The sequence below is a fragment of the Oncorhynchus masou genome, chromosome 26 (genome assembly GCF_036934945.1).
Source record: "Oncorhynchus masou masou isolate Uvic2021 chromosome 26, UVic_Omas_1.1, whole genome shotgun sequence".
Taxonomy (NCBI): Eukaryota; Metazoa; Chordata; class Actinopteri; order Salmoniformes; family Salmonidae; genus Oncorhynchus; species Oncorhynchus masou.
This window is the reverse complement of record NC_088237.1, coordinates 395,904-419,513: the sequence shown is the minus strand read 5'-3', so window position 1 is coordinate 419,513 and position 23,610 is coordinate 395,904. Positions and strand designations below refer to the sequence as shown.

At 48.4% G+C, this 23,610-nt stretch overlaps 1 protein-coding gene across 2 annotated transcripts in view; it reads right to left on the bottom strand.

Moving 5' to 3' along the window:
- The window catches only part of st6gal1 (ST6 beta-galactosamide alpha-2,6-sialyltranferase 1), a 159,434-nt gene that overhangs the window by 8,384 nt on the left and 127,440 nt on the right, over positions 1-23,610 (bottom strand). For both annotated transcript variants that reach the window (XM_064938034.1, XM_064938035.1), the window contains one exon: positions 8,870-9,044. In XM_064938034.1, coding sequence (XP_064794106.1) covers positions 8,870-9,044 — 175 coding nt within the window. The remainder of the gene's footprint in view (positions 1-8,869; positions 9,045-23,610) is intronic.

The window sequence follows — 23,610 nt, the reverse complement described above, 5'->3', positions numbered from 1 at the left end:
GGAACGAAGAAGAGGAGAAACGTGCAAACGATAAGGGTATGCAGCTATGTCATCTCTTTATGAGTATAATATTATGCATTAATGAAATAGGCTTGTATAACACTTATGCTTGTTAGCTTATGTTGCTATGTTGCTTGCTATGCTATTACGCAAAGGGCGACAATATTACGTTTTCTGTCCAACTAGCTTACATAACATTGGATATCATTTCACACAGTTTCATCATGATAATATGTGTAGCCTACAGCAAAACGATTACAACCTAACTAGCACATTATTGATTTGGTTTACTTTCATTGAGGTAACATCGTAAAGGTTTTTTGTGATTGTATTGACTAGGTCCTGAGCTCAGTAAGGGGAATTTCCAATGCTGTAGGCTAACTTAAAATACTTTATGCTGATATGTTGTATATTTTGTGATATATTGAGTCTTTTGGGGTGTCTTATGCCTAGAATTAGCCAAGGAGGTTGTATGGTTCATTTGGTTCCTAATCTGAAAGTTTGATAAATTGTGCATAATGACATATTTAATTGTGCAACAAATGTAATTAGGGTGTCAATGTAAATTCAGGGCCACTTCTGACATTTTTTGGAGCACCTTCTGGCACTGGCCAGGATGAGTTTCCATCTACCTCCTCAGCCACACAGGCCTCTTCAGAAATGATCTTGGAGCCTCAGGATGAGTTTCCATCTACCTCCTCAGCCACACAGGCCTCTTCAGAAATGTTGTCTGCGGATGAAGCCTCAGGATGAGTTTCACTACCTCCTCAGCCACACAGGCCTCTTCAGAAATGATCTTGGAGCCTCAGGATGAGTTTCACTCACCTCCTCAGCCACACAGGCCTCTTCAGAAATGATCTTGGAACAAAAGGATGAGTTTCCATCTACCTCCTCAGCCACACAGGCCTCTTCAGAAATGATCTTGGAGCCTCAGGATGAGTTTCCATCTACCTCCTCAGCCACACAGGCCTCTTCAGAAATGATCTTGGAGCCTCAGGATGAGTTTCCATCTACCTCCTCAGCCACACAGGCCTCTTCAGAAATGATCTTGGAGCCTCAGGATGAGTTTCCCTCTACCTCCTCAGCCACACAGGCCTCTTCAGAAATGATCTTGGAGCCTCAGGATGAGTTTCCCTCTACCTCCTCAGCCACACAGGCCTCTTCAGAAATGATCTTGGAGCCTCAGGATGAGTACCTCCTCAGGAAGAACTCTTCTGAAAGAAATGATCTTGGAGCCTCAGGATGAGTTTCCATCTACCTCCTCAGCCACACAGGCCTCTTCAGAAATGATCTTGGAGCCTCAGGATGAGTTTCCATCTACCTCCTCAGCCACACAGGCCTCTTCAGAAATGATCTTGGAGCCTCAGGATGAGTTTCCATCTACCTCCTCAGCCACACAGGCCTCTTCAGAAATGATCTTGGAGCCTCAGGATGAGTTTCCATCTACCTCCTCAGCCACACAGGCCTCTTCAGAAATGATCTTGGAGCCTCAGGATGAGTTTCACTGTACCTCCTCAGCCAACAGGCCTCTTCATGAAAGGATGAGTTTGAACTTGGAGGCGTCTTCAGAAATGATCCTCAGGATGAGTTTCCATCTACCTCCTCAGCCACACAGGCCTCTTCAGAAATGATCTTGGAGCCTCAGGATGAGTTTCCATCTACCTCCTCAGCCACACAGGCTCTTCAGAAATGATCTTGGAGCCTCAGGATGAGTTTCCATCTACCTCCTCAGCCACACAGGCCTCTTCAGAAATGATCTTGGAGCCTCAGGATGAGTTTCCATCTACCTCCTCAGCCACACAGGCCTCTTCAGAAATGATCTTGGAGCCTCAGGATGAGTTTCCATCTACCTCCTCAGCCACACAGGCCTCTTCAGAAATGATCTTGGAGCCTCAGGATGAGTTTCCATCTACCTCCTCAGCCACACAGGCCTCTTCAGAAATGATCTTGGAGCCTCAGGATGAGTTTTCTACCTCCTCAGCCACACAGGCCTCTTCAGAAATGATCTTGGAGCCTCAGGATGAGTTTCCATTCTACCTCCTCAGCCACACAGGCAGTCTTCAGAAATGATCTTGGAGCCTCAGGATGAGTTTCCATCTACCTCCTCAGCCACACAGGCGTCTTCAGAAATGATCTTGGAGCCTCAGGATGAGTTTCCATCTACCTCCTCAGCCACACAGGCCTCTTCAGAAATGATCTTGAGGCCTCAAAAATGAGTTTCCATCTTCCTGAGGCCTCTCAGAGGATGATCTTGGAGCCTCAGGATGAGTTTCCATCTACCTCCTCAGCCACACAGGCCTCTTCAGAAATGATCTTGGAGCCTCAGGATGAGTTTCCCTCTACCTCCTCAGCCACACAGGCCTCTTCAGAAATGATCTTGGAGCCTCAGGATGAGTTTCCCTCTACCTCCTCAGCCACACAGGCCTCTTCAGAAATGATCTTGGAGCCTCAGGATGAGTTTCCCTCTACCTCCTCAGCCACACAGGTGTCTTCACAAATGTTGTCTGCGGATGAAGACCCATGTGCTTTCACTTCTCCACAGCAGGATTCTTCAGGTGTGTTTGTGCACACCTGCACGTGTGTGTGTGTGTGTGGGTACACACACATATATTTATGTGATCAACCCTGCATAACACAAACAAAATAAATAATTTCCCCTTTGCAAAGTTTTAAGTTTCCATATTGTAGGTAACAATGATGATTTTATTATTACTGGGTATCTATGTGGGATGTTCCACCACTGTAAATGCTGTGAATAACGGGTGTAAACTAATGTCCATGTGCTCTCCATTAGAAATGCCTGGAGAGGCATCCCCACTAAATCCTGCTGCTGAGGATGAACCACTGTCTATAGACCCTGCTGACTGGCCTTCAGTTCTGACTGACAGAATTCAGATACAACTCGTTTGCAGAGGATCAAGTGAGGTACCACTTAACATTGTTTTCCCAAGGAATGAGAATGATGGAAGAAGTTGGTGAGTGGTGAAACAATTCTGAAAGAAAACACAGCCTCTTCTGCTTCTGCTGCAAACTCTTTTCTGAGAAGAAAATGTATTTAGCAAATTCAGGACTGACAGACTGGAAACATGCAAGTTCTTTGCTGACTTCAAAAGACAGCAGTCCAGAACACCAGAACTGCATGAAAATATGACAGAAGGCTTGTGAGGCCCTGAGTATGACACTGCACTATAAAGAACACTCACACTTGGATGGCAGAAAGCTTGCACAGGAACTGAAGAACTTGCCATCGAAGACCATGACCCTGCTTGAACTGCTGATGTTTGTACACGAAAGGGAGCTCTCAGAATTGTATCCAAATTTGTGCTCTCAGAATTTGTCTAACTCTTCCAGTGACCGTAGTTGAAGCAGAGAGGAGCTTTTCAAAGCTGAAGCTCATCAAATCCTACCTGTCCACCATGCCACAGGAATGCCTTAGTGGCCTTGCTGTCATCAGTATTAACCATGCAATTGCTGGGCAGATTTCTTATGATGATATAATTGATGACTTTGTATCAAGGAAGGCAAGAAAGGTCAGTGTTAGATGGCAGTTGTGCAATTTAGTTTGTGTGTTTCTTGTTTGAAGTGAAATAGTGTAATAATCAGGTTCTCTTTTTACAAGTGAGTTATTCTATTTTTGTATTTGTTTTCACGCTGGTATAAAGGGATCGGGCGACAGGCGCAGGAATGTGTAATATGTTTTTTATCATTACCCAAATTACAGCGTGCCATGTAAAAGCATGGGGACGAAGACCAAACAAACACATATGCAAAACACATTGTTGAAACCCAAACAAAAGAGCGAGGAGTACCTCGAATAAATAACACATGCGCGCAATGATTAACACACGGGACGAGACCCGTAATCATCTGCACAATCCACAAGGGCATGAAAGCCAAAACACACAGCACAGGCCAACGGACATAACAATAATCTACAAGACAATGGTGAACCAAGGGCACACTTATACAATTACTAATCACTGGGAATAGGGGCCAGGTGTGCGTAATGAAAGTTCCGGAGGGATCCATGACATTTGTGTGATATAGGATTTGTGCAATTTATTTTTATTTGTGTGTTTTTTGTTAGCAATAGGGTAATAGTGTAATAATCCAACTGTCTTTTTTTATTTGTATTTATATACTTCAATTTGTTTTTATTCGTCTTTGTTACTTATTTTATATATTTATGAGTCTTATTTTTGTATATATTTTCATATTTAAATAGTTTTAAATGTTATGATTATGTAATTGTATTGTTCCAAATATCTGAATAAAAATGACAGTTAGTGCAGAATGGTGCGGAAAGGGGGGGTTCGCTCAGGGAGCCATACAAGCGAGAACCTCCACTGCACCTGTATTTGGGGAGTTTCTCCCAGATCCTCTCAAGGCTCTGTCAGGATGGATGGGGAGCGTCGCTGCACAGCTATTTCCAGGTCTCTCCAGAGATAGATTGGGTTCAAGTCCGGACTCTGGCTGGGCCTCTCTGAAGCCACTCGTGTGCTGTCTTGACTGTGTGCTTAGGGTCATTGTCCTGTTGGAAGGTGAACCTTCACTCCAGTCTGAGGTCTTGAACGCTCTGGAGCAGGCTTTCATCAAGGATCTCACTGTACTGTGCTCCATTCATCTTTCTCTCGATCCTGACTAGTCTCTCAGTCTCTGGCTTTAAAAAACATCACCACAGCATGGGGGTGGCCATTTGAAGAATCTCAAATATAAAATATATTTAGATTTGTATTACACTTTTTTCTACATGATTCCATATGTGTCATTTCATAGTTTTGATTTATTCGCTGTTATTCTGCAATGTAGAAAATAGTAAAATAAAGAAAAACCTTTGAATGAGTAGGTGTTATAAAACGTTTGACTGGTAGTGTATGTAATAAACACTTTAATACTATGTGTCACACATACACTGTACTCTCTAAGACTTTGCTAGGTATAAAGCCCAGCCTTATCTCAGCTCACTGGTCACCATAGCAACACCCACCCATAGCGAAAACAGTGTTTTCGGAAAGTATTCAGACCACTTTACTTTTTCCACATTTTGCTACATTACAGCCTTGATGTAAAATTGATTAAATAAATGCTTTTCCTCATCAACCTACACACAATACCCCATAATGACAAAGCAAAAACAGAAAAACCTTAACTACATAAGTTTGCAGACCCTTTGCTATGAAACTCGAAATTGAGCTCAGGTGCATTCTGTTTCCATTGATCATCCTTGAGATGTTTCTACAACTTGATTGGAGTCCACCTGTGGTAGATTCAATTGATTGGACATGATTTGAAAAGCCATACACCTGTCCATATAAGGTCCCACAGTTGACAGTGCATGTCAGAGCAAAAACCATTAAATGAGGTCAAAGAAATTGTCCGTAGAGCTCCGAGACAGGATTGTTTCGAGGCAGAGATCTGGGGAGGGATGCCAAAACATTTCCGCAGCATTGAAGCTAACCAAAAACACAGTGGCATCCATAATGGAAGAAGTGTGGAACCACCAAGTCTCCTCCTAGAGCTGGCCGCCTGGCCAAACTGGGCAATTGGGGGAGAAAGGCCTTAGTCAGGGAGGTGACCAAGAACCCGATGGTCATGCTGACAGAGCTCCAGAGTTCATCTGTGGAGATGGGAGAACCTTCCAGAAGGACAACCATCTCTGCAGCACTCTACCAATCAGGCCTTTATGGTAGAGTGGCCAAATGGAAGCCATTCCTCAGTAAAAGGTACATGACAGCCCGCTTGTAGTTTGCCAAAAGGCATCTAAAGGACTCTCAGACCATGAGAAACAAGATTTTCTGGTCTGATGAAACCAAGTTTGAACTCTTTGGCCTGAATGCCAAATGTCACATCTGGATGAAACCTGGCACCATCCCTACAGTGAAGCATGATGGTGGCAACATCATGCTGTGGGGATGTTTTTCTGAAGCAGGGACTGGAAGACTAGTCAGGATCGAGGGAAAGATGAACGGAGCACAGAGAGATCCTTGATGAAAACCTGCTCCAGAGCTGGGGCGAAGGTTTCACTTTCCAACAGGACAACAACCCTAAGCACACAGCCAAGACAACACAGGAGTGGCTTCGGGACAAGTCTCTGAAAGTCCTTAACCTGTAGTGACGCCCAGCCCGTGAACGGGACCGTTATCCTCATCTGACACTAATTAGCATAACGCAACGGACATAAATCTTCCTAGAAAATATTCCTATTCATGAAAATCACAAGTGAAATATATTGGAACACAGCTTAGCCTTTTGTTAATCACCCTGTCATCTCAGATTTTCAAAATATGCTTTACAGCCAACGCTAGACAAGCATTTGTGTAAGTTTATCATAGCCTAGCATAGCATTATGCCTTGCTAGCAGCAGGCAAACTTGTCACGGAAATCAGAAAAGCAATCAAATTAAATCGTTTAGCTTTGATGAACTTCGGATGTTTTCACTCACGAGACTCCCAGGTAGACAGCCAAAGTTCATTTTTTCCCAAAAGATTATTTTTGTAGGCAAAATAGCTCTGTTTGTTCTTCACGTTTGGCTGAGAAATCGCCCGGAAATTGCGGTCACCACAACGCCGAATTAGCTCCATAATATCGACAGAAACATGGCAAACGTTGTTTAGAATCCATACTTGTGATTTCATGAATATGAATATTTTCTAGTAAGATTATTTGACAGTTGCGCTATGCTAATTAGTGTAGTTGCTGACAATTCTCCCGGATCCGGGATCAGTCTTGGCTGATATCTTTTGATTTCCCCATGATGTCAAGCAAAGAGGCACTGAGTTTGAAGGTAGGCCTTGAAATACATCCACAGGTACACCTCCAATTGACTCAAATGATGTCAATGAGCCTGTCAGAAGCTTCTGAAGCCATGACATCATTTTTTGGAATATTCCAAGCTGTTTAAAAGGCTCAGTCAACTTAGTGTATGTAAACGTCTGACCCACTGGAATTGTGATACAGTGAATTATAAGTGAAATAATCTGTCTGTAAACAATTGTTGGAAAAAATGACATGTGTTTTGTTCTAAGTAGACGTTCTAACTGACTTTCCAAAACTATAGTTTGTTAACAAGAAATTTGTGGAGTGGTTGAAAAACTAGTTTTAATGACTCCAACCTAAGTGTACGTAAACTTCTGACTTCAACTGTACATATCTCAACCAGATGCCATGGATCGACTACAGCCGGCACTGAATTGAAAGGCTACAGCTGCCGCTTTCAATAAGTGGGACTATAATCTGTGCGCTTATAAGAAATCCCTCTACGCCCTCCCACGAACCATCAAACAAGCAAGGCATCAATACAGGACCAAGATCGAATCCTACTACACCAGCTCTGACGATCATGTAATGTGGCAGGGCTAGCAAACTATCCTGGATTACTAAGGGAAACCAAGCCACGAGCTGTCCAGTGACGCGAGGCTACCAGATGAGCTAAAAACCTTCTATGCAAGCTTTGAGGCGAGCAACAGTAAACTATGCATGAGAGCACCAGCTATTCCAGATGAATGTGCGATCATGCTTTCCATAGCCAATGTGAGTAAGACCTTTGAACAGGTTCACATTCACAATGCCGCAGGGCTAGAAGCATTACCAGGACTCACACTCAGAGTATGCGCTGGCAAGTTTCTTCACTGATATTTTCAACCTCAGCCAAGGTAACCTGTCTAAATGACTATCGCCCAGTAGCACTCTCATCTGTAGCCATGAAATGCTTTGAAAGGCTGATCAACACCATGGCTCACAACACCCTGGACCCAGTCCAATTCGCATACCGCCCCAACAGATCCATAGATGACCTAATCTCTATTGCACCCACACTGCCATTTCCCACCTGGACAAAAGGCACACCGACGTGAGAATGCTGTTCATTGAATACACCTCAGCGTTCAACACCATTGTGCCCTCCAAGCTCATCACTAAGCTAAGGACCCTGGACTTCCCGACAGGCCGCCCCTAGGTAGAGGGTAGGCAACAGCACATCCACCACGCTGACCCTCAACACGGGAGCCCCTCAGGGTGCATGTTTAGTCCCCTCCAGTACTCCCTGTTCACCCATGACTGTGGGCTGCACGATTCCAACACTATTATTAAGTTTGCAGACGTCACGACGGCCTGATCACCGATGACGATGAGACAGCTTACAGGGAGCAAGTCAGAGACCAGGCAGTGTGGTTCCAGGACAACAACCTCTCGCTCAACGTCTGCAGGAAAAATGAGCTAATCGTGGACTACATGAAACGGAGGGCCGAGCACGCCCCCATCCACATCGATGGGTCTGTTGTGGAACAAGGTCGAGAGCATCAAGTTCCTCGAAGTCCACATCACCAAGAAAGTATCATGGTCCACACACTTCCCATCAGGAGGCTGAAAAAAGATTTGAGCCTAACAAATCCCTTGCCACCCAAGTCATAGACTGTTCTTTCTACTACCGCATGGCAAGCAGTACCGATACATCTAGTCTGGAACCAACAGGACCCTGAACAGCTTCTACCCCCAAGCTATAAAATTGCTAAATAGTTAGTTAAATAGTTAACCAAAAGCTACCCGGAATATCTGCATAGACCCTTTTTGCACTAATCTCTTTTGACTCATCACATACGCTGCTGTTACTGTTTATGAGTTATCCCTTTGCCTAGTCACTTTATCCCTACCTACCTCAATTACCTTATATCCCTGCACTTTTACTGGTACCCCGTGTATATTTTCTCTCTGCAATGTTTGGAAGGGCCCATCAGTAAGCAGTCTACACCTGTTGTTTATGAACCATGTGACAAATGCAATTTGATATGATAGACTATTGAGTTCTACCCCTGATCTGCCTTGATCTCTATGTGGTAACCAAAAGGTTAGTAGAATTCACTGTATAGTTTACCCAGCAGTCCAGAGGAGGGCGGGTTCTTCTGGATGGGCTCGGCCATATTGTCCTGGATCCGCTGCCAGAGCTGCCACTCAAAGCTGGGGTGCAGGATGTAGAAGGGCTGGAGGGGGTGGAGCCTCCTGTACCGCTGGTACTGGGCGAAGATGGGGTAGTCAGTCTTGTTGTACCACTGAGAAAGGGCAGTGGGTGGGGGTAAGGGAGATAGAAGAGAGAGAAATGGATGGATGGGAAGGAGAGAAGATGAGAAAGCATCAGGGATCAAGTGGAGAAGAGAAGAAAAGGTTTTTGTGTTGGTACTTTCTGTCCATGTTATTTAAATTGAATATTCAACAACATCTACCGCTGCCTAGTTAGGATTCGGCACTCACTGTCACAGCCAGGTTCCATTCCCAGTCAGGGACCTACTCTTTTAAGCATTATATTCTACTGTGTACACACTACGCTGTATTCTGTTCAAGTCAACAAAGATATATATATTTTTTCCCCCCTTTATTTATCTAGGCAAGGCAGTTAAGAACAATTCCATATTTACAATGACAGTCTAGGAACAGTGAGTTAAATGCCTTTTTCAGGGGCAAAACAACACATTTTTACCTTATCAGCTCAGGGATTCGATCTAGCAACCTTTCGGTACTGGCCCAACGCTTTACACACTAGGCTACGCGCAACCCCTAATTTGATACTCATATTCGTTTTTCACACACCTTAGTACACACATTTATTTATTTGGATGTGAAAAGTGGTAGTAACATTGTAAACAAAATGGTGGACTCATTTATTGAACCTTTATTTAAGCAGGAAGTCATCCTGAGTCCACGGTCTTTTTCACAGTCCTGCATGATATGGAGGACCAAAGCTGCCGTAATTAGAATGAAATGAGTAAATAGATAAATGCAGACAAATAGATAAAAACATGAATATGTAAATAAATCCACACATAAAGAGATTAAAAAAACGAATAAACACATAAATAGATAAACAATGATTTAAATAATGAATCCCATTTTCTTTAATTTTTTTCATTCATATTATTTCTTAAATTATTTCTGTAATTCTTCCTCCAAAATGATAATGAAGGGGTTCAAGCAAACATATGTGGGTGGTATCTAACACACCATTGCTAGATCAATGCCACGGCTCATTGATCAATTTCATTTGACTGGGCTGCATTCAGTATGACAGAACGTGTTCAAAGTTTAAAGGCCATGTTTCACATTAGCACCCCCAAACAATAATGTGTAGCACATATAGGTGTGTATCAATATGAAATCTCACTTTTGGGGTGGAAATTGGAGATAAAAATATATTATATTGTAATGACCTGACAAGTTCATAAAGGAACAGTTGTCCAGACAGAGGATTGAGTTTACGAATTGAAGTTTTATCAACCCAACTTCACACAGGCTACTGTTTGGCCGTAGCCCCCGCCAAATAAATGAAGAATACCCTATAAAACAACCGTGACCTTCTCTTGTGAAGGCCAGATGTAAGAGATGGCTAAACCTGGTCGTAAATTCCAATGCTCAATCCCCCTGCCCAACCTAACCTCCACGCCACTCCGCCAACCACCAGGATGCCCGGCATCAGAACATTCCAGCCATTCCTGTGATTGGCAGATAGCAGGTTGATTGGCATGGCAGACCCCGCAAACACTGGGTATTGGTAAGTACAACACAATCAACTAATAGCCTAACACATAACACACAGCTGTCTGTGCTGGTCGCTACACAACCCCCCCCCCCATCATAAAGTTCCTCATCCCCGAGGGAACAAACAAAGTCGCTGAAGCGACCCGGAGGTCTCCTTTGCCTGCATGGCCATGATGGTCGCAGATTGTCCAGATGTGAAAGAGGGGACTCCATCCCATGGACGGGGCCTGCCCCTCTGGGACCCAGGGGATGAAGGCAGGGACATAGGGGACAAGGATGCGGGAACGGGGAATACAGTCTGTGGCTCCGGGGACCCACGAGGTGACACAGGGAGGGAGACTGGGGGAGTGGGCTGTCTGGAGCCTTGTCTGCAAAACATGGGTGGTGGGTGCCTGGAGAATGAGAGGGGAGGGGAATTTTGGAGGTCCCTGGGGTTTGGGGAGAAGAGGCCCCTCTGTATGGGGCTAACCTGTCCCGGTGAATTGCCAGGGGGAGAAAGCTGCACCCGGTAAACAACCTCCCCTACCCTCTCCAGGATGCTGCAAGGTCCCACCCAGTGACTGTCCAACTTGGGGCATCTGCCTTTCTTTCTCAGGGGGCTGTAGACCCAGATCAACTTCCCAGCCACAAAGTGCCTTCCCCGGGTGTAAACATGATAGTTCCTCTTCTGCCTCATATCTGTATTCACCAACTTCTCTCTGGTGAAGGTGTGGGCTATCTCCAGGCGGTCCTGGAGTCTCCGGGCATACTCCTGCCCCGGGGGCACATGAGGGCTATCCAGGGGCCGACCAAACACCATCTCCGCAGGGGTTGCGGATCTCTCTCCCCAGCATGAGGAGGGCAGGTGTGCAGGAGGTGGAGTCTTGGACAGGGGAGTGGTATGCCATGAGGACCATAGCCAGGTGCTTGTCCCAGTCATGCTGGTGTTTGGCAGAGACAATGGTCAGCTGCTGTCCAAGCGTTTTGTTGAAGCGCTCCGTCACTTTGAGGATGGAGAGCAGTAGTGCGGGTCTTTTGCATACCCAGCCTCTCAAACATGGTGGCGAACACACGGGACTCAAAGATTCTGCCTTGGTTGCTGTGAATGGACTCCGCAGCTCCAAACCTGCTGAACATCCCCGCTATCAGGGTGTCGACGATGTTCTCTGCCTCCTGGTCAGGCAGAGCATAAGCCTTGGGCCATGGCTCTGAGCACCCAGTGGTTTCCACTGTCTGTGGTAGGGAACGGCCCAACTACATCCACTCCCAACGTCTCTCCATGGGATCCCCCACTGGGAACTGTTGGAGCTGAGCATGAGAGCAGCCTGGGGGACCCTTTCTCACTGTGCAGTTGTCACAGAGGCGGAAAAAGTCCTCCACATCCCTCTTGTGCTTCCCCCAGTAAAAGGCCTGACGGAGGCGGCGGAGTGTTTTTGTGACACAAAAGGGTCCTGTCCCCACCCCTCCATGAGTGCTCTGGAGCACAGCCTCCCACAGCGATTTTGGGACCACCACCTGCCCCCTCTCCTCTCCCATGCCCGCTGTAGCACGCCATCAGCCAGCTGCAGTCTCTCAAACTTTGACCACATTTGGTCGCGAGTGAGAGTCTCAGCTGCGCCCCTACTGCTGCCCCCATCCAGCCACTTCGACAGTCTCCAGCTCACAGGCCCGCTCGCCCGACACACTGTGGCACAGACCCCCTCCTCTGCACACAGCTTTCTCTCATGTCCCTCTCTCAGCTCACAGTGGTGGCACCTGTCTGCAATACAGGACCAACGGGACATGGCGTCGGCGTTGGAGTGGCGTGCCCATGCCCTGTGCACAACTGTGAAGTCGTACGGCTGAAGCTCCTCCAACCAGCATGCCACCTGCCCCTCTGGCTCTCTGAAAGGCATGAGCCACTGGAGAGCAGAGTGGTAAAGGGCAGGCCACCCAGGTCCTGTGTGGCTCAGTCGGTAGAGCATGGCGCTTGCAACGCCAAGCGTCGTGGGTTCGATTCCCGCTGGGACCACCCATATGTAAAAGTAGTGGCCCCAGCCGACTTGTAAGTCGCTTTGGACAAAAGCGTCTGCTAAATGGGATATATTTATTTATATTTATATATATTTAATACTTGAAGTTGATGGATACCACAACAGCCAAGAGCTCCCGCCGGGTGACAGTAGCGACACTCATGTTCATCAAATGTTTTGCTGAAGTACGCCATCACTATCTCACCCTCTGGCTCCACATGGGCCAGCACCCCACCCATGCCCACATTGCTTGCATCTGTGTCCAGGATAAAGGGCAAGGTGAGGTCAGGGGGGCGAGCACGGGGCCTTGATCAGTGCACGTTTCAGGGTGTTGAGACCTGCGACCTACGGCAGCCACCCACTCCAGCACACGCTGTAGCGCCACAAGGGCTGACTGGAAGGCACTGCCATGGGCCAGGATGTCATCGAGGTATACCAGACACTACTGTCGGGGGATGCCATCCAGCACCCTGTCCATCAAACGCTCAAAAGTAGCTGGAGCGTTGCACAGGCCGAAGCACAGGACCTTGAAATGCCAGTATTCTCTGTTAGTGGAGAACACAGTTTTGGTTCTGGCCTCTGGGGAGAGGGGCACCTGCCTGTAGCCACTGCGGAGGTCTAGTGAGGAGAACCAGGAGGACCCCCTAACAAGGTCCAGCAAATCATTGATATGAGTCCTTCCTGGTTACCTCATTCAGCCACCTGTAGTCCGCACAGAACCTCAGCTTGCCCCCCTTCTTAGGAACCATGACGATTGGTGCCGCCCAGGGGCTGTCTGAGGGCTCAATGAAGTCTGCCCGCTGCATCTCCAACACACGCCCTCCTGGCGTGTCAGTGGGACATCACGTGTGTCGATCTCATGCTGCACCAGATGAGTCTGACCCACCTCTTCCTCACTCAGCGCAAAGCTGTCTCTGAATTCAAACAGCAACTGCCACAACCATTCCTGCTGCTCGGGGTCAAGATGAACACAGTTCCTCCACCATATCTCCCTCACTGCAGACAGTGTCCTTTCCTCTCCCATCTGGGGTAACTGGGTTGGAGGGGCGCGGCCGGGCTCACGGAGGGATGTGTCGTGGAGGTAGCTGGGGAATGTAACACACAGTCGTAGTTGACAGAGAGGCTGGGGAAAAGGGGGGGCAGCCATGAGTCTCTGTGGCTTTAACTGTTGGAGTAAAGGGTTTGTTGGGTTGAGTGAATGTGACATTATGGGGGGGGCATGGTGACTGCCGGCCCTCCCTGGAAGCTCAGTGTGCCCCCAACTGGCAGCCTGTGCTCCTAATAAAGTCCAACCCCAGGGTACAAGGGTCCTGCACATCCGCCACCCACACAGGATGACGCACTGCCCCCTACTGTCAGAGTCATCATTCCCTTCCCTTTCATGGGTGCCAGCTAACCTGTGACTGTGCAGAGCTGCACAGTTGTGGGCTCCAACCTGGCATAATATCTGGCCTCACCAGGGTTACTGTGGACCCAGTGTCCACCAGGGCAGAGCAGGGCAACCCCCCCCCCCGCTCACAGTAACAAGGACATGACAAAAGTCCCCAACACAGGTCCAGCCTACCACCACAACAGTCTCCATCAGCTTGCCATCGTCTGCTTCTGGGGCAATTTGAGCCTTGCTTCCACGTCTGTGCCGGTGGGCTCCTCCTGAAGATGATGGTGGTTGGGAAAGAGCCAGGTGTCCGCACTTCCCGGGCTATGCAGACCCCGAGTCGATTCCCTGAGCTCTGGGGGACATGGGGCAAACTTGCTGCAGATGGCCTGGCTGGCCACACCCCCAGCAGACCCTGGGACCAGGGCGTGTGTTTCGTGTTGCCTGTAGCGACACAGCACAAATTAGTTCAGTCATTTCAGCCAACAATGCAGGCTTTTCCGGCTCTGGGCTGCTCTGCCCCCAGCCCACACAATGGGTCTGTCTCCCTGCACTCCCACCAAAGCCCCAGTTGAAGCTCCAGCCCACACCAGCTCCCTCTCCATAGCCATCTCCAAGGCTATCTGCAATGACTCAGGATGAGCCAGCTGGGCCTGTATGCGCAGCTCCGTTCAAGAGAGCGCCTGTATGAACTGGTCCCGTGCTAGCTCGCTCTGCACGCTGCCCGGGCTGTACACACTGTCCAAAGCGCCTCCTCAATGCTCACACTAAAGACCAAAAATCACATCTGTCGGGGCTAATCAATATCAAACAGGCCAGAGCATCATCCGTGAGTCACAAAGCCAACTGCAGTGCCCTATCTTCATTTGACCACCCCCCAAAATGAGCTAACAGTTCAAACTGAGCATGAAAAGCTTCCCAATCCGCCTTACCAGAATACTTCAAGGTCTTAAAACCTGTTTGGGATAGGGGGCAGCATTTTCACAGAAACCTCCTGCTACTCAGGCCAATAAGCTAATATATGAATATTATTAGTAGTATTGGATAGAAAACACTCTGAAGTTTCTAAAACTGTTTGAATGATGCCTGTGATTATAATAACAGAACTCATATGCCAGGCGAAAACCTGAGAAATATCCAACCAGGAAGTGGGAAATCTGAGGATTGTAGTTTTTCAACTCCTTGCCTGTCGAATATACAGTGTCTATGGGGTCATATTGCACTTCCTAAGGCTTCCACTAGAACGTTGTTTGAGGCTTCTACTGTGAAGTGGGGGCAAATGAGAACTGATTCAATCAAAGGCCTGCCAGAGTGCCATGAGCGGATCACGCACGCACACGTGAGAGCGACCTGCAATTCCATTGCAATTCTAAAGACAAAAGAATTCTCCGGTTGGAACATTATTGAAGATTTATGTTAAAAACAGCCTAAAGATTGATTCTATACTTCGTTTGACATGTTTCTTGGATTTGTTTACCAAACGCGAAAAAAACAGGTATTTGGACATAAATTATGGACTTTATCAAACAAAACAAACATTTATTGTGGAACTGTTATTCCTGGGAGTGCATTCGGATGAAGATCATCAAAGGTAAGTGAATATTTATAACACTATTTCTATTTTTTATAACACTATTTTACTGACTCTACAACATGGCGGGTATCTGCATGTCTTGTTTTTGTGTCTGAGCGCCGTATATCTATAATTCTGTACATAATAGTTATATCTTTTTATCAAAGTTGATTATGAGTATTTCTGTAAATTGATGTGGCTCTCTGAAAATTCGCCAGATGTTTTCGAGGCACAACATTACTGACCATAAAGCGCCAATGAAAACTGAGATTTTTGAATATAAATATGAACTTTATCGAACAAAACATACACGAGCCTGAGAAGTTTTAACAGATACGGATGCAAACGGGACCTGGGCGCCACCATGTTTGTTTACACCCTGAGCCCCAGATTCCTCGTCCCACCATGTCGACGTCACCCCTTCAGTCCGCCCACCAGACTCCGCACGAAGCACAGTCGACGAAGCACTCATGCCCGCTTCAGCCTCCATCATTCTTCTGTCCTCCCTCAAGCGGCCTCTGTGCTCCGACACCCTGGCGATCTCCTCATCCAGATCCCACGACGTCCATGCACACGCACCACCTTGGCCATAATCGTCCCCTACCTCCACCTTCACTTTGGGATTCCCTCAAAGCATTTCCAACCCCCGTTCTCACGTATGTTAGCTAGCCATGGAAGTCAGCTAGCTAGCTGGCTAACACGGAACCCAAACCGGCTGCACGCGTGAGCCATCGTGCGCTATCATGCATAAATGTATTTTGTCCCCCTACACCAAACGCGATCATGACACGCAGGTTAAAATATCAAAACAAACTCTGAACCAATGACATTAATTTGGGGACAGGTCGAAAAGCATTAAACATGTATGGCAATTTAGCTAGTTCGCTTGCACTTGCTTGCTAATTTGTCCTATTTAGCTAGCTTGCTATTTCTAGCTAATTTGTCCTGGGATATAAACATTGAGTTGTTATTTTACCTGAAATGCACAATTAATCCACACATAAAATGGCCAACCGAATCATTTCTAGTTATCTCTCCTCCTTCCAGGCTTTTTCATCTTTGAACTTGTATGGTGATCGGCATCTAAACTTTCATAGTATTACCACGACGACCTGCAAAACATTTCGTCTTTCAATCACCGACGTGGGTATAACCAATGAGGAGATGGCACGTAGGTACCTGCTTCTACAAACCAATGAGGAGATGGGAGAGGCAGGACTTGCAGCGCAATCTGTATCAGAAATATAACTGATTTCTATTTTAGCCCTTGGCAACGCAGATGCTCGTAAATAAATGAAGGATACCCTATAAAACAACCGTGAGCTTGTGAAAGTCAGACATAAGTGAGAGAACAATGGCTAAACCTGGTCTTCACTTCCAATGCTCCATCCCCCTGCCTAACCCCCTCCACCCACGACCAGAATGCCCGGCATCAGAACATTCCAGGCATTCCTGTGATTGGCAGATAGCAGGTTGATTGGCATGGCGGACCCCGCGAACACTGGGTGCTGGTAAGTACAACACAACCAACTAATAGCCTAACACATAACACACAAACTAACTGTCTGTGCTGGTTGCTACACTATGCTGCAATGACCAACGTGCACCATAAAACACACATAAATACAATTTCCTTCCTTGACATAGAAACAGGTGAACAGTTTTGTACCACTGAGCCATTGATTGCATTAGGTGGCTGTGCTACAAGTGGGTTGCTTCTGACAATAAGGCATTGGACTACAACCATATAGTTTTGAAGCTATAAGACAAAGGGATGAGAGTAGGCAAGGAGCCGACGAGAGGAATGTCCAGAAAAGCATGGTAAACTAACATTACTGAGCATCAAGCTAGCTAGCTTGGCTACAACTGATACAGTTGAGTTGGCTAGCGAGCTGTGTTTCATAGCCAGACTTAGTTTTACATTTAGCTTGCTAGCTAATATATCACTAGCCACTTTAAACAATGCTACCTTATATAATGTACCTTATAATGTTACCCTACATTATTCATCTCATATGCATACGTATATACTGTACTCTACATCATCGACTGCATCCTTATGTAATACATGTATCACTAGCCACTTTAACTATGCCACTTTGTTTACATACTCATCTCATATGTATATACTGTACTCGATACCATCTACTGTATCTTGCCTATGCTGCTCTGTACCATCACTCATTCATATATCCTTATGTACATATTCTTTATCCCCTTACACTGTGTATAAGACAGTAGTTTAGGAATTGTTAGTTAGATTACTTGTTGGTTATTACTGCATTGTCGGAACTAGAAGCACAAGCATTTCGCTACATCTGCTAACCATGTGTATGTGACAAATAAAATTTGATTTGATTTTGATTTGATTAATGAACTTAACAACAATTATCAAAAAACATTATTTTCTAGGTAGCTCAATATTTGTCAGATGTAAAGCAAGCAGGATCGTGGCATGTCAGAAGCAATGCATGTTAGCTAACTCACGTTAACTAGATCACTTATTAAATCATAGAATGGATACTTAATAAGCTAGCAGCTAGCTAACGACAGTCAAGTAAGGAGGAGCATGTTGTCATGATGGAATAAAATCACCTAGCTACGTGAAGCTAGCCACAATATGGATTAGCCACAATAGTTGCATTTACTGTTTAACTTAGGAAATGTTAGTGAGATGTGGCATGGTGCCATAAAAAAATATATAGTTTAACTAGCTATAACATCTCTTGTATGTGTAATTTCTCATAGCCGTTATCAGAAAATGGCATGCATACTCAGATCTATTGTCATTTAAAGACATACATGTGAAATATGGATACTGATACATGAATCATAAATACAGGCACCATTTTATTGTTAGTCTCTGCAGGTTTGTCATCTGATTTCTTGGAGCCAGGTGGAGATAGATGAAACCATACTGCAAAGCAGGACATTTCTCTGCATCCAGGTTGAGGCTTGCTACCAGCAGGAACTCTCTCAGTAAGTCATGATATTATTATTTTCCTTTACATTGCATGATACTAGCCAGGAGGCAGGAGGCCCTGGGCCAGTGGGAGGTCAGGGCTCACCCTCTTTCTAGCACGCACTAGCCTTCTAGCACGCAAGAGCCTTCTAACCAACGACCTGCAATCTCTCCAGAGCACCAAATAGTAAGCTACACTCATATGCACCATGTAAACCACTGTGGCAGTCTGCCTGTGTGATGACAGTATATTATCCATAGCCACTGGTTGGATTAGATTTATCATACTCATTCCAAATGTCATGCTCTCTCCTCCCTGTAAAAGTCTCCCAGACTTTTATCAAAACTAACACGTGTCCATCCTCCTATCCCAAGGTGAGTCTGCAGGGATATGGAACTCTAGAAGAGCAGATCAAAACTCCTGCCACCCTGTTGTCAGCTATATGCTTTTCCTGAGGAAGGATGCAACTATCAAGGCTTTTAAAGGCTGCATTTTGGGGAAGACCAAATGCAATAAAGTTTTGTATAAACTTGTGAAAATGTTGTTAGATTACAAAATAATAACATTTTCATAACATGTTTGTCACCAACTTTTACTAACATCTGTGGTAACTGAAACAAAGACAGGGTCATGCAAGTCTCATGTCCAGGGTGAATACATTTTTATTAATGTATATCAGACATCACACAGGTGTGTCAACTAATATATACTACCGTTCAAAAGTTCGGGGTCACTTAGAAATGTCCTGTTTTTGAAAGAAAAGCTATTTTTTTGTTCATTAAAATAACACCAAATTGATCAGAAATACAGTGTAAACATTGTTAATGCTGTGAATGACTGTTGTAGCTGCGGCACTCCAGGAACAGCCCTAGCCCTTCTCTAGGGTCCTTCAGCACTCCAGGAACAGCCCTAGCCCTTCTCTAGGGTCCTGCAGCACTCCAGGAACAGCCCTAGCCCTTCTCTAGGGTCCTTCAGCACTCCAGAACACTAGCCCTTCTCAGGAACTCCAGGAACAGGCCCTTCTCTAGGGTCCTTCAGCACTCCAGGAACAGCCCTAGCCCTTCTCTAGGGTCCTTCAGCACTCCAGGAACAGCAGCACTCCAGGAACAGCCCTAGGAACAGGAACAGCCCTAGTTGTCCTTCAGCACTCCAGGAACAGCCCTAGCCCTCTCTCTAGGGTCCTTCAGCCTCCAGGAACAGCCCAGCACTCCAGGAACAGGGTCCTTGTCAGGAACAGCCCTAGCCCTTCTCTAGGGTCCTTCAGCACTCCAGGAACAGGGTTGTCAGGAACCCCTAGCCCTTCTCTAGGGTCCTGCAGCACTCCAGGAACAGGGTTAGGGTCCTCAGCACTCCAGGAACCCTAGCTCTTCTAGGGTCCTTCAGCACTCCAGGAACAGCCCAGCCCTTCTCTAGGGTCCCAGGAACAGGGCCCTTCTCTAGGGTCCTGCAGCACTCCAGGAACCCTGCTCTAGGGTCCTGCAGCACTCCAGGAACAACAGGGTTGTCAGGAACCCCTAGCTCTAGGGTCCTTCAGCACTCCAGGAACAGGGTTGTCTAGCCCCCCTGCTCTAGGGTCCTGAACAGCACTCCAGGAACAGGAACAGGTTGTCCTTCAGCACTCCAGGAACAGCCCTAGCCCTTCTCCTCTAGGGTCCTTCCAGGAACAGCAGCCCACTCAGGTCCTTCAGCACTCCAGGAACAGGTCTAGGGTCCTTCAGCACTCCAGGAACCCCTGCCCTTCTGGGTCCTTCAGGAACAGCCCTAGCCCTTCTCTAGGGGAGCACTCCAGGAACAGCCCTAGCCCTTCTCTAGGGTCCTTCAGCACTCCAGGAACACCCTAGCCCTTCTCTAGGGTCCTGAACAGCACTCCAGGAGCAGGGTTGTGCAGCACTCCAGGAACAGCCCTAGCCCTTCTTAGGGTCCTTCAGCACTCCAGGGTCCTAGGGCAGCACTCCAGGAACAGGGTTGTCTAGCCCCCTAGGGTCCTCTAGGGTCCTGCAGCACTCCAGGAACAGGTCTAGCCCTTCTCTAGGGTCCTTCAGCACTCCAGGAACAGCCCTAGCCCTTCTCTAGGGTCCTTCAGCACTCCAGGAACAGCCCTAGCCCTTCTCTAGGGTCCTGCAGCACTCCAGGAACAGGGTTGTCTACCCCTGCTCTAGGGTCCTGCAGCACTCCAGGAACAGGGTTGTCTACCCCTGCTCTAGGGTCCTGCAGCACTCCAGGAACAGGGTTGTTTACACCCACTCTAGGGTCCTGCAGCACTCCAGGAACAGGGTTGTCTACCTAGGGTCCTGCAGCACAGTACCCCTTCTCTAGGGTCCTGCAGCACTCCAGGAACAGGGTTGTCTACCCCTGGTCTAGGGTCCTGCAGCACTCCAGGAACAGGGTTGTCTACCCCTCCTCTAGGGTCCTTCAGCACTCCAGGAACAGGGTTGTCTACCCCTGGTCTAGGGTCCTGCAGCACTCCAGGAACAGGGTTGTCCTTCAGCACTACACCTGCTCTAGGGTCCTGCAGCACTCCAGGAACAGGGTTGTCTACCCTGCTCTAGGGTCCTGCAGCACTCCAGGAACAGGGGTTGTCCTGCAGCACTCCAGGAACCCCTGCTCTAGGGGTCCTGCAGCACTCCAGGAACAGGGTTGTCTACCCCTGCTCTAGGGTCCTGCAGCACTCCAGGAACAGGGTTGTCTACCCCCCTCTAGGGCTCTAGGGTCCTTCAGCACTCCAGGAACAGGGTTGTCTACCCCCTGCCGAACAGGGGTTGTCCTAGGGTCCTGCAGCACTCCAGGAACAGGGTTGTCTACCCCTGGTCTAGGGTCCTGGTCAGCACTCCAGGAACAGGGTTGTCTACCCCTAGGGTCCTGCAGCACTAGGGTCCTGCAGCACTCCAGGAACAGGGTTGTCTACCCCCCCTCCAGGAACCTCTAGGGTCCTTCAGCACTCCAGGAACAGGGTTGTCTACCCCTGCTCTTGGGTCCTTCAGCACTCCAGGAACAGGGTTGTCTAACCCTGCTCTAGGGTCCTGCAGCACTCCAGGAACAGGTTGTCTACCCCTGGTCTACAGCACTCCAGGAACAGGGTTGTCTACCCACTCTAGGGTCCAGGAACAGCACTCCAGGAACAGGGTTGTCTACCCCTGCCGTAGGGTCCTGCAGCACTCCAGGAACAGGGTTGTCACCCCTGCTCTAGGGTCCTGCAGCACTCCAGGAACAGGGTTGTCCTGCAGCACCCTGCTACCCCTGCTCTAGGGTCCTGCAGCACTCCAGGAACAGGGTTGTCTACCCCCCTCCTCTAGGGTCCTGCAGCACTCCAGGAACAGGGTTGTCTACCCCCTAGGGCTCTCCAGGAACAGGGGGTCTAGGGTCTATCCTGCAGCACTCCAGGAACAGGGTTGTCTACCCCCCTAGGGTCCCAGCACTCCAGGAACAGGGTTGGGTTCCTGCAGCACTCCTGCAGCACTCCAGGAACAGGGTTGTCTACCCCTGGTCTAGGGTCCTGCAGCACTCCAGGAACAGGGTTGTCTACCCCTAGGGTCCTCAGGGCAGCACTCCAGGAACAGGGTTGTCTACCCCCCTAGGGTCCTGCAGCACTAGGGTCCTGCAGCACTCCAGGAACAGGGTTGTCTACCCCTGCTCTAGGGTCCTGCAGCACTCCAGGAACAGGGTTGTCTACCCCTCCTCTAGGGTCCTTCAGCACTCCAGGAACAGGGGTTGTCTGCAGCACCCAGGAACAGGGTTGCTCTAGGGTCCTGCAGCACTCCAGGAACAGGTTGTTGTAGGGTCCTGCAGCACTCCAGGAACAGGGTTGCTCTAGGGTCCTGCAGCACTCCAGGAACAGGGTTGTCAGCACTCCAGGAACCCCTGCTCTAGGGGGTCCTGCAGCACTCCAGGAACAGGGTTGTCTACCCCTGCTCTAGGGTCCTGCAGCACTCCAGGAACAGGGTTGTCTACCCCTGCTCTAGGGTCCTGCAGCACTCCAGGAACAGGGTTGTCTACCCCTGCTCTAGGGTCCTGCAGCACTCCAGGAACAGGGTTGTCTACCCCTTTAGGGTCCTTCAGCACTCCAGGAACAGGGTTGTTTACACCTACTCTAGGGTCCTGCAGCACTCCAGGAGCAGGGTTGTCTACCCCTGCCGTAGGGTCCTGCAGCACTCCAGGAACAGGGTTGTCTACCCCTGGTCTAGGGTCCTGCAGCACTCCAGGAACAGGGTTGTCTACCCCTGCTCTAGGGTCCTGCAGCACTCCAGGAACAGGGTTGTTTACACCCCCAGGGTCCTGCAGCACTAGGTTTGTGTCCTGCAGCACTCCAGGAACAGGGTTGTCTAGGGTCCTACTCCCTGCTCTAGGGTCCTGCAGCACTCCAGGAACAGGGTTGTACCCCTAGGGTCCCCCTCCAGGAACAGGGTTGTCTAGGGTCCTGCAGCACTCCAGGAACAGGGTTGTCTACCCCTGGTCTAGGGTCCTGCAGCACTCCAGGAACAGGGTTGTTTACACCCTAGGGTCCTCTAGGGGTCCTGCAGCACTCCAGGAACAGGGTTGTCTACCCCTGGTCTAGGGTCCTGCAGCACTCCAGGAACAGGGTTGTCTACCCCTGCTCTAGGGTCCTGCAGCACTCCAGGAACAGGGTTGTTTACACCCACTCTAGGGTCCTGCAGCACTCCAGGAACAGGGTTGTCTACCCCTGCCGTAGGGTCCTGCAGCACTCCAGGAACAGGGTTGTCTACCCCTGGTCTAGGGTCCTGCAGCACTCCAGGAACAGGGTTGTCTACCCCTCCTCTAGGGTCCTGCAGCACTCCAGGAACAGGGTTGTATACCCCTGCTCTAGGGTCCTGCAGCACTCCAGGAACAGGGTTGTCTACCCCTGGTCTAGGGTCCTGCAGCACTCCAGGAACAGGGGGTTGTCTGCAGCACTCCCCTGTCTACCCCTGCTCTAGGGTCCTGCAGCACTCCAGGAACAGGGTTGTCTACCCCCTAGGGTCCTGCAGCACTCCAGGAACAGGGGTCTACCCCTGTCTAGGGTCCTGCACTCCAGGAACAGGGTTGTATACCCCCCTAGGGTCCTGCAGCACTCCAGGGTCTAGTGTCCTGCAGCACTCCAGGAACAGGGTTGTAGGGTCCTGCAGCACTCCCCTGTCTAACCCTGGTCTAGGGTCCTCCAGGAACAGCACTCCAGGAACAGGAACAGGG